This window comes from Etheostoma cragini, chromosome 23, assembly GCF_013103735.1.
Source record: "Etheostoma cragini isolate CJK2018 chromosome 23, CSU_Ecrag_1.0, whole genome shotgun sequence".
Lineage (NCBI taxonomy): Eukaryota > Metazoa > Chordata > Actinopteri > Perciformes > Percidae > Etheostoma > Etheostoma cragini.
In genome coordinates, this window is record NC_048429.1 from 17,584,990 (window position 1) to 17,596,888 (window position 11,899).

General features: G+C 40.7%; 2 protein-coding genes across 2 annotated transcripts in view; one reads left to right on the plus strand and one right to left on the minus strand.

Moving 5' to 3' along the window:
- cog5 (component of oligomeric golgi complex 5) overlaps nucleotides 1-11,899 on the minus strand; it is a 73,387-nt gene that overhangs the window by 52,046 nt on the left and 9,442 nt on the right. Inside the window, exon 6 of the mRNA XM_034863181.1 lies at nucleotides 11,687-11,807. Within this exon, the coding sequence (XP_034719072.1) occupies nucleotides 11,687-11,807 (121 nt within the window). The remainder of the gene's footprint in view (nucleotides 1-11,686; nucleotides 11,808-11,899) is intronic.
- LOC117938531 (G-protein coupled receptor 22-like) lies at nucleotides 460-8,428 on the plus strand. The gene is made up of 5 exons (XM_034863191.1): nucleotides 460-769; nucleotides 3,211-4,028; nucleotides 4,905-5,049; nucleotides 5,358-5,504; nucleotides 6,732-8,428. The coding sequence occupies exons 3-5, from the start codon at nucleotides 4,927-4,929 to the stop codon at nucleotides 7,782-7,784; spliced, it is 1,323 nt and encodes a 440-aa protein (XP_034719082.1). The 5' UTR covers nucleotides 460-769; nucleotides 3,211-4,028; nucleotides 4,905-4,926; the 3' UTR covers nucleotides 7,785-8,428.

Here is an 11,899-nt window from a genome sequence, read left to right on the forward strand (position 1 = left end):
CCAGATTGGGACAATTAAGCATGTACTATCTGGCAGGTGCTATGCAAACAGAAACAGCGGAGGAGTGGCCAAAGTCCGGAGAGGAAGGATGCTGTCATTAGTAATGTTATGGCCACAGTTTTTCCTCACAGGCTTTTTTTCTCTGTGGGTAAACAAACAAAGGAAAGAGAAAAAGAGAAAAAGAAAGAGAGAAGCACTCAAGGATAAAAAAAGATGTGTTGTCCCTGCATGCTGGAGTTTTCCTTGCTTACATAAGGGAGCACAAAGATAACAAGAAAGGAAGAAACATACAAAATGAGAGAAATTATAAGAAGAGTGTTACATCTGTTTTTTGAGTCCAATTAGACAAGCGCAGAGGTGTAAAAGGGGAAAAAAAGAGAAGGAGAACACAGTTTCAGAAAGGGAAGAAGGGGGAGGGCGAGTAGGAAGGGCTACTGAAGGCAGAGAGGCAGGAAGCAGGACAGAGAGACAGACCGACAGAAAAAGCAGCATAGCAGAGAGAAGAGAGGCGGAGGGAGAGCAGAAGCGTCAGTATCTCTCTTGCTCCCTGCAGGTTCTGTGGCATGCTTTTTACCCGTCAAATGTCCATCCTGAAGGGACTAACTAACAAGCATCCTTGAATGATGGACTATTATCCTAAACTTCAGAAAATCTGGGTTATCACCTGTGGGCTCTCCGCTACCTTTGGGGATTGAGATACAAAGCCCTACAGGGAAGGAAAGCACTTCTGCAGACCCAAGGATGACTGAGGAATGGTCTTTGTCTAGAGGTAAACTAACACACGGCACAATCATGTACTAACACTGTTATCGTGTTCTCATAGCAAGGCAATGTGAATGTGTTAGACGAAGGCACTGTAAGATCAACACACACAGCCTGCTGACATGTTGTTGAGCATGTGAGTCACAATGTTCAAGCAGTGACTATTTCAGTTCAAGAATAATTAGACAAAATGAGTGGCTGTCAAACAGCAGGCAATATGGGTCTTCAAAAACTACGCTGAGTTCACTGCCTTCCAAAGAGACCCGCTTTCCTGTTGTAGAGAAGCTCATACAACACAAAACTAATCCAAATTTGTGCTAGAGTGAGGATGCCCACAAGACATGCATTTCATGTAATGGAAAATACAGCTAAATGATAAGCCAAAGCCAACCATTAAGAAGCAATTTTGCACATTTTGTGCAATTAAAATGACTATAAACACTTTACTTTAAGTTATTAGAGCAAGACTGGTCAAGAAGAATACATTACTGTCATTTTTGCAGATTGTTTTTCAGCTATTCGATCAATTGTTTACTCTAAAAGGGTCAGAAAATACTGAAATACATCCATCAAGTTTCCAGAGCCCAAGCCGGCCTTTTTGAAATAGCGACAGTCCAAAACCCAAAGATATTCAATTCTGCAATGATGTACAACATCATTGGGGAAAATCCTCACATTTGAGAAAGTGAAATCAATAAATGCTTGGCATTTTGCTTAATATATGATTAACCAATTACCAAAATTGTTCATTTTTTCTTGAAAGACCAATGGATTAATCAACTAATTATTTCCTTTGCTAATCTGGTACCTTGTTAAGACATGGGCATCCCTTTACAGATTTCTTTCATATAAATGCAGCCTTGGCAAAGTTGGCTCTGGAACCTTTGCGTTTCACCACAACTTGGTAAGCATGTTGACGTTGATGTGGGTTGGGTTAATGTCAAAGTTTTGCGTGGTTAAGGTTAGGGTAAGCCCACATCTTTTAACATGTCCCACGCCTGAGCTACAGGAGTTTCATCTCCCTTTGTAAAGCCTGTTTATTCAAATCAAACGCTGGAAAATGTGTTATATGTTCTGAATAACAGAGCATATAGAGAGTGTCTGTTTAATTGTACTACTATTAAGTGTCATGTGGAATGGACCATTTTAATGATACCATAAAAACAATTAATTAATTCACATCTTGGACTCCACACCGACAACTGAAATAGTAAATACCTTCATGTTACTACAAGTTATAATTGGTTACAATGACTACGACAACAAAATTATGATTTTTTTTCCACGGCAGAAAACAAGTAACGTGACATATAATCTATAACAAATATATCAAAATAATCATGCATGCAATAACTTCACAGGTCATCATTGATTATGAAATGTATTCCATGAAGCATGTTCACAAAATACATATTCACACTCTGGGGTTCCGGGACTCTTTAAATGGAATCATTAAATATTACCAAAATAACAGAACCAGAAGCCGTAGCCTACATACAGCTAACTGAGCAACTAGTATTGATTCAGCATGCCAAGTTTGCTGCGTCAGAGCTGTGCAGTTATCTAAAAATAGCCAATAAGAATTTAGTATTTAATAGTACCTTTGATTCCACATGTTATAAAGTGACTAACAGATTTGACACATGTGTAAATAGACTCGCACACCAAATCTAGAGTCCCCTTCATTACAGATATTAGCATATGTACTGCAAATAGAAATTTAAATTAATTCCTGATTATACCACATTCCTTTTGTTGGGTACCAGTACAATATTTTTGTGATTCCTTGCATTCTTCTGCAAAACTGTTTCATTCAGGTCTCAAATGTGGTCTAAACACAAGTAACGTTAAAAGAACATATTGCTTAAATAGAAAAAGTCTGACACTGGCCACATCTTAATATATATTAGGAGTCATCTGATCAAAGAATACGTAAATAAGACTATGAATCAAACCAGACCTTTAATGCCAGCTTTCAGTACTTGATGTCCCCAGCCACTCACGCTCAAAGCCAAACGAAAGCCAAATTTAAAATCACAAGACAGCTGAGTCCAGATCCGTCGTGGCACTGAATGAAACAGCGTGTGGCCCGTTGTTGTGACAGTAAGTCAGCATATCATTTGATACACTAAGACAGTTTGCAGAGAACCAGTTCACAGTTTCCAGTGCTCATTTGTTCAACAACACATGAACAGAACCATCAAAGATAAAAGGCAAGGCATCATAAATTGATTAAACACACATTGCAAATACAGAGACAGGCGTCCAATTAGCACAGTAAGAACAAGCTAGTTGTCAGGGGATGATAAAGGAGTTGAAATTAGGCGGGAGACATGATGCAACATGCAGACCAGGGAGAAAATGTGTTTCATAGATATCAGATCTATGAAACACATTTTCTTTCTTTAAAACTATTTGATTTAAATCTTCCATTCTTTCTCTTTGCAGGATCAGAGATTAAATGTAAAGACAAGGGACGGTGATGGCAATAATGGGACATGACATCACTCTCAATTCCTCTGTGGCAGTCTGTGAAGGACATAGGAGTATGAAGGCTGTGAATATCCAAGAGTCGAGGGCTCAGTCTTTTTGAGTGGTCTCCGAAGACCATATGACCTATTTCCGGGTCTCTGACCTTTGAGTCCAGAGGTAAAAACACACAACCTTGTTTAGATTTCTCTTGACACATCTCATCCATTCTGTCATCTATACTTTCTACCTCCACTGTTGTCTGAAATATGAAATTATAAAACTTATGGCATAAAGTGCTGTGGGCCATATCAGGACGACTGTGACAGACGTACACTACCTGAAACGTGAAGAAGTGGAGACGGGAGGATTGTACTGGCACTGGCATCATTTTTAAGAGGGAATGAGACTGGAGGCAACACTCCAAGCACAACAGACAATGATGAGGCAGAGCCATGCATGAAAGAAAGCATTGATCTCAGTGCACCGCACTGATGTTGCAAACCACATGCCCCCCAACGAGTGGCGGGTGTTTGTTGTTCTCTGTGTTTCACAAACAGACTTTTTCCTTTGCCTGAGCGGAGCCAGTATCCCCACAGCTAAAGCACACAAGACTTTTTGTTGTCGGTCAAATTCTGATATGTTTACAGTGAGAATGCTGTAAGTCACGTCGATGAAGTGAAGACAGATCTCGTCAAGTCAGGATATGGTGGGATAATTTGTGACATGCTCCACTAAGTTCCTTGTGGCCACTTCAACTATTGCTGAGCTGGAGAGGACACTGCTGGGAGGGAGTGGTGAGTTTAGGCCTGATATCACACCTGCACACCTAACCTAGAAATGAAATAGTTTGTACAACGTGGAAGTCCAAGCATTTGAAGGATCCTTTTATAGCTGTTACAAAACAGCCACACTCAAACGCAAAGCAAAAAGAGAGGGGCACAACAACAATCTTTCCGTGAAGGAATTCATAGTATTTCATACGGTTTTACACATTAAAAGTGCCGAAAGAGCTTTGGAGACACAGTCAAATCCTGCATACTTTCACGCCTCTGCACAACTGGTCAATCGCTACGAAAAAGTAGGAGGGGACTATAGACACTGCTTGGCCTTCGTACAATCTCCCTTTTTTTGAAGCATCCTGGTATTAAATGTTCTTTGCTATTAACTTCCCTTACCTAGTGTCAAAACAAACACGCCCTAACTCAAACTGCAAATTAGTATAGCACCTCCCGACATTGACAACATAGCACTTGCATTTGACAGCGCATGGTAATTTCAATAACGGTACCAGATTTTTAGCCCCTGTGCAGTTACAACATGCATAAAAATTAGTTAGTATCCTGTAAAAACACCTTTAAGGTTTTCATACCAGGTGAAACTTTTTTCCTTTAAAACCTCAGGGGTCCGGCTCAAACGTTCTCTACAAACTTTTACTTTAGCCTTCTGAGATCACCCCTTTCTGAAGCAGAAGTGTCAAAGGAGGTGAATTCCATATTATCAGTAACCCATAACCTCCTGCAGCCCTAATCCTAACTATTATAATACAATCTTTCCTAAAAGAAAAATGCGGCATTAGCTGCAAGTTCACTGGTTGAAAAAAGCTCTAGTAGAACTTCATACATTTTTAATATTTATTGAATAGACCTTTTTTGTTGCATATTTCTCTCCAGGCCTCTTCCTCCCATCGGGATAATGCACACATCTCCAGTGCTGATCTCTGCAGCCACCATGAGCAACATGACGGTGCTCGACACTGCTGACCCCTATGACCTGGGCATGACCTCAGATGGGACTATCTACCCCATCAGTTTCCAGGTACTGCTGCAGCCTCACATCTCAGATGGCTTTCTTAATCAACTTAATGTAACAGCATGAGTCAATCCACAGAGGTACAGTATATAATATTTTCAGGAAACTGATAACTGTCCGGTTTATTTATGGGTTCATACTAAAACACATTGTGTACTTACACAATGTGTTTAGCATGAGTTTTGGTACTTACCAAGACTTACTGGTTGTATAAAGTCAATGTTCACACATTTTTATGATCATGCATTATTATGACCACATTAAAATAACATTGACTTTCACACTAATTGCTAGCGTGCGCTCTCTGTTGGTAGGTTTCTCTGACAGGCTTCCTGCTGTTGGAGATAGTTTTGGGCTTGAGCTCCAACCTCACTGTGCTCGTCCTCTACTGTATGAAACAGAACCTCATCAGCTCCGTCTCCAACATCATCACCATGAACCTGCATGTGGTGGATGTGTTGGTAAGCTCTGACCTCTATCAACAGCTATTAGTCACTTTTTTTTCAAGAGGGATTCAACATCAAGTTGATGGATATTGAGACTTCTGGTGCTATAAAAAATTACCCCTCAGCACTGCAAACATTTCAAAAAAATAAACCATGAGGAACACTATGTTTCAATTTCTAAAAAGGGCCACACATCTACTGCTGAGCCAGTCATTAGGGAAGGGTTACATCAGAAATAAACAGAGGTACGGATTAACACAACCTTTATGCCTTTCTGTCACATCTACAGCAGTCAGATTCAGTATGTTCCCCCTGAAGGAATCACTGCATGGGTAGGCCATTGTAATGACATTACACGTTTAAAACTGTATAAGCCTGTTGGGTGATAATGCTAGCAGGAGGATAACTCGATGTAAGCAGCACCGATTGGTTTCATTTTTCTCTCTACTGACAGCACTACACATTTACAAACAAAAGAGCCACGTGTTGAAATTGACTGGAATTCTCCTTTAAGCTGTGCTAAATGTGCTCCAGTAAGAAACTTGACTTACTTGCAATATAAAATTATAGGCGCTACTAGTGCTGGCCCCGAACATTGAAGGATTTTAATTCTGCAGTTCTGCCATACAAATGGCAAAATTGTGAGCTTTACCTTGTAGTTCCTACTACTCTAACAAAAACCATGAAGTTGACAGAATCTAATTGATAGCCCAATGTCTCCTTCATTTTAATATATACTAAATTTAGTTAATGTTTTTCTAATCGTAAATAGAGAAAACAGTATTTTGTAGAGTAGAATTAGGGAAATGCTAAAATACAACTTTAGATTTTTAAAGGGATTAAATTGTTGGTGATACTGTAAATGTTACAATGACCAATACTACTAAAAACCTCACTGATATCAATAATATACCAGGGAAAAAAGTGTCATGTTCATTTTAGTGTAAACGTCATTGTCGTAGGTTGACAGTAAATGATTGGCTTATTCACTAAATGAAGCCATGCTACCTCCGTTCTGTTAGGATTATTGGGTTTTTAGGGTTATTACAAGGCCAATATTGCCTTCAGCAATTTGGCTGTGCATGACTAATGATTACAGTATGTAGTCTGCATTGACAGCATCATATTTTACCATTTAGAATCATAAAGCAAGCATTGCAAAGCATGCCAAACAGCCAAACAAGGTTAGATGAAAACGAACGTTATGCATTAGAGATGTGAACTGAATTCCTCTCGTTCCAGGTGTGTGTATGCTGCATCCCGCTGACAGCGGTGGTGGTGTTACTTCCTTTGGAAGCTGACACTGCTAGGATGTGTTGTTTCCATGAGGCGTGCGTCTCTTTTGCAAGCGTGGCTACTGCTGCTAACGTCCTGGCCATCACTGTAGACCGGTATGACATCTCAGTGCGGCCGGCGAACCGTGTTCTCACCATGGGCCGAGCTGTAGCTCTACTGGGATCCATCTGGGCTCTATCCTTCTTCAGTTTCCTGGTTCCCTTCATGGAAGTAGGCTTCTTCATCAACTCTGGTTCAGACCATGTGAACCAGACTGCAGTGCTCACAGTGGTTCATACAAATGAGTATTACACAGAACTGGGTTTGTACTATCACCTGCTAGCACAGATCCCTATATTCTTTTTTACAGCTGTGGTAATGCTAGTGACGTACTACAAGATCCTTCAGGCACTTAATATTCGCATTGGCACACGCTTTCAGCACAACCTACCTAAAAAGAGACAAAAGCGCAAAAACACTATCTCTTTGAGCACTGCACCGCAACCAGAGTCGACAGATGCTTCACAGAGCAGCACAGGAGTCAGGGCAGGTGGGAATGCACCCTTGGGCATGCGGGCATCAGTGTCAGTCATTATTGCGCTAAGACGAGCAGTAAAGCGTCACCGGGAGAGACGGGAGAGGCAGAAACGAGTCTTCAGGATGTCTCTTCTTATCATCTCCACATTCCTACTTTGCTGGACTCCAATAACTGTGCTCAACACCATCATCCTCAGCACCGGGCCCAGTGATTTAACTGTTCGCCTCCGCTTGGGCTTCCTGGTGATGGCCTATGGAACCACTATCTTTCACCCACTCCTCTACGCCTTCACTCGGCAGAAGTTCCAAAAGGTTTTGAAAAGCAAGATGAAGAAGAGGGTAGTGTCTGTAGTAGAAGCTGACCCTACACCAAACAATGTGGTCATCCATAACTCATGGATAGACCCTAGGAGAAACAAGAAGGTCACTTTTGAGGACACGGAAGCCAGAGAAAAATGTCTGTGCTCGCAGGACGCAGAGTAGTGGGTTAGCTTAAATGTAAATATGTCAAATATGTAAAGTAAATGGGACTTGGTGAAATTCCACTCATAGAGGTAAAGTAACTAAAAACTGTTGTTTTAGAGGAAGATGTGGAATTTTGTTTATGCATAAATAGTATTTGGGGGAAAACATGGAAGAAACACGACTATGTTGGGAAAATATAGTCTAAACAATCTAAACACACATGTGCTCATTAACAATGCAGTACAGTAATCCTTGGCAGCTTACTTAATGAATACTAAATGGTGGCTCTAGAAAAGATGCGTTCCCTGAGATCAGAGGAATACAGAGATAAAGATGAGGAGTTTCCATAAAATGAATATCACACATAAATGAAACTACCAGCAGCTGAACGTGGACGAGTTCAAGGATTGCATTTACAGTTGATTTTTTTTTTTACTCTGTACAAAAAAATGTCTCAAACTAGGTTTCAGACAAACAAAGAGGATAATTTATGCTATTTATTAAAGAATGTCGTGGAGTGCTATCAAGGATAATTTAGTCATATCTCTGTATCTAAGCAGCAGTGTGTGTTGTTCTCTAGCATAAGAAGACAAATGTACTGTGTCATTAAATACCTTGATATTGTTTATCTCCATTTGTAATAAACAACCAAAGGCACAATATGTGACAATATCCATCTGCTCTCTTGCTTCTACATGTGGAATTGGATACAGGGGAAAAACATGAGGAATTCCCTTTCCTCAGACAGGTCACCTCTGTCTGTTTTGTAAAGTAGGGAGCTTTTAAATCTATTGTACCAGGGCCCTTTGTACACCTACACAGATATTTGTCAGTAGTTACAGTAGTTGGCGTTAAGGCTACGTCAACGGCTGACCAAACACCAGGGAAGAAGATTCTGAGCATACATAGTGAGCTAATTTTCCTTCGGCGGTCATATAAAAAAATATTAGTAAAATGATTGTAGTGGATTCTTTATTTATACATACTGTATATACATATATTTTTAACATATTTCTGGTACACGTCCCTATGTGCAATTGCAAGACTGAAATGTTACTCATAGACACTGTGGTGGAGTTGCTACTCAGAGTCTCCTTACAATACAAGGTGATGATAACATATGGACAGCAGATGCCTCCATTCATCCATGAAGTGGTGCAGCAATAATGAGGGCAAAAGCATTCATTTTTAAGAAGCATTTTCAGACAAAAACGGTCTCCATCCACACAAGTGTTTTAGCTCCCTTAGCAGTAGTAATGTCCTATGTATCTATATAAACAAGTCTGAAAACACCTATCACATGAGCATTTACATACGCTGGGCATGCGCGTACCGCTGTCAACACGAAGCAGATTGTTTGTACTCATAAGTCATCGTTGTAGGAGTTAAAAATTACTGAAAATACTTTGAAGAAAGAACAACAAGGGTGAAAAGTATGAGCAGGGATTTATTTGCTTGGACGAGGGGGAACTGTTACTGAGAGGTACCTAAGCATACGTAACCCATAAGACTGACTGACGTAGATTGTTGTTTCCGAAGGTCTCCGTTTGTGCAATCCAGGCAAAAACACAACCCTTGAGTTTCAGATCAAAACGGAGGCATTATCGTTTCCAAATGTCTCCATTTAAGGGGCTCGGAAACGCTGCAGTAGTGTGGACAGGAGGTACCGAAAAACATAATTTTAAACCACAACATAGTAGTATAGATGTAGCCTAAGTTAAAGGTCCCATGGCATGACAATTTCATCTATATAAAAAAGACTTCAGATACAGTATTAGGGGACCACTAACGTCTATATTAAAGAGACTTCAGATACAGTCTTAGGGGACCACTAAGGTCTATATAAAAGAGACTTCAGATACAGTCTTAGGGGCCCACTAAGGCCTATATAAAAGAGACTTAAGATACAGTATTAGGGGACCACTAAGGCCTATATAAAAGAGACATCAGATACAGTATTAGGGGACCACTAAGGGTATATAAAAGACACTTCGGATACAGTATTAGGAGACCACTAGGGTCTATATAAAAGAGACTTCAGATACAGTATAAGGGGACCACTAAGGACTATATAAAAGCATCCAAAGAGGCTGGGGGTGTGGCCTTGAGAAACTGCCACTTTGCTCGTTTGAAAGCCATGATGTGTCTCTCTCTCTCATGGGTGAGCCAAATTCTCTGTGAGGGCAAAGCAGAGAACAGGGAGGTAACCTTGCCCCTTACGACCTCATAAGGGAAAAGATTCCAGATCGGCCCATCTTAGCTCATTTTCTCAAAGGCAGAGCAGGATACCTAGGGCTCGGTTTACACCGATCACCATTTCTAGCCACTGAGTGGCCAGAGGCAGGCTGGGGGAACTCATATTAATGTTAAAAAACCTCATAAAGTGACATTTTCATGCCATGGGACCTTTAGGTCTTCAATGACATCCACTTAAATACAGAGAGTTGCAAAATTTCAGTCTCAGTTGTACTTGATCTTTGTGCTGCATTTGACATGGTCAAATTTGATACTGTTTTACCCACTAGCATGACTAAAAACAGCCCCAAACAAAGAGCATTGGGACAGAAGTATATTTCAGCTATAGAGGTATATCATTGAAGATTTTCAAATTCTGGTAACCTCAGGGGATGGAAAATACCAAAAATTAAACTACTCTTTAGATGATCCTCTCTAAACCGTACTGAAGTGATTCTAGGACCCCACAGTGTGAACCAAAACCAAACACAAAGAAGCCAAGGCCACTTGGGAAATGGTTGGAATAGTTGGACCAAATGCGACTGGCACAGCAGACACCAGAAGCCGACACTCTATCAACTTTAAGAGCTTGTTGCTTTGCTACTAGAGAACGCTGAGGACATTGACCCCATTTTAAAGGTCTTTACAGCCAATGGAATTTCAGCTGAGTGTTTGTGTGTGTGTCGGTGTGTGTGTGTGTGTGTGTGTGTGTTCACAGGCTACTGAAAACACTTGTCCTTCTGAACTTGCTCTGTCACCCTTAAAGCCTTTTGATAACCAAAGGTAATACGCCGAATAGATAACGGACAACAGTGACCTTCAAAGCATCAATATCACTTTTCTTCTGCTGACATTAGGTCACAAAGTCCTCTGAACCTATCCAGTCAGTGTTAGACACATCATTTCTGACCATGAAAATGAAGCCAAGTTCTATGATGAAGAGCTAAGCCACTGCGCATGGTCAAACTATTGCACCATGCTTGCTCTTAGGGGAATTACGAGAATTGTTGGGACTTTATAAATTATAGAGTGTGATCTAAATCTACTCTGATCTGTAAAGTGTCTCAAGATAGCTGTTGTTATGATTTGATACTATAAATAAAATTGAATTGAATATCACCACTTTTGCCTTTTGACATGGTAAGACGACAAATCATACAACCTAGTTAGTTTCAAGCATACTGAATCCCTGAGTGTAATCCAGCGGGGCTGGCAGGTTATGGACGAGAAGGTAGTTTGATTTAATAGAATAGGATGAAGGCAAGATTGCCAGAAACCACTTTATTATTTTGTGTTAACTTGCACTGTTTTTCAGGGGCAGGTTTGATTGCTTATTTCATGTATCTTTAACAGTCATACACCAATCTGAATAAATAACTGGGCAAGATCTAAACAATGACTTAGGACCTAATACAGTCCATTTACAAATCCAGCTAACTAACCATTGAACAACACACCACTAAAGAGAAGCATCTGGCAGCATCTGCTAGATCCCAGCTCACACAAGGTGTTTCACGCTGGGCTGGCTGCCAGCCAGTAGAAGCAAATGAGTGGCCGGTGAAGAGAGTGAAAAAAAAAACCCGGAGTTTAAATTACGACCCAAAGAAAGCGGAAAATTACAGACACAATGGTAGTTTTGAAAAACAAACAGATGACCAATAACCAATAAACATGCATGCCCTTACCTAGTTCATTGAGGCTCTGTGCCGCCTTGGTGATCTCCCTGCTGCCCCCCTGTAGCTGACCCTGGAGCCTCTTGCTCAGGTACAAGATACGAATGATCCTCCGCAGCAGGTCACAGGCCACCTGTAGTAGGAAGAGGGGGGGATGGTGAGGTACTTGAATGAAACTTATACACACACTCTCACACTCACACACACACACACACACACACACAC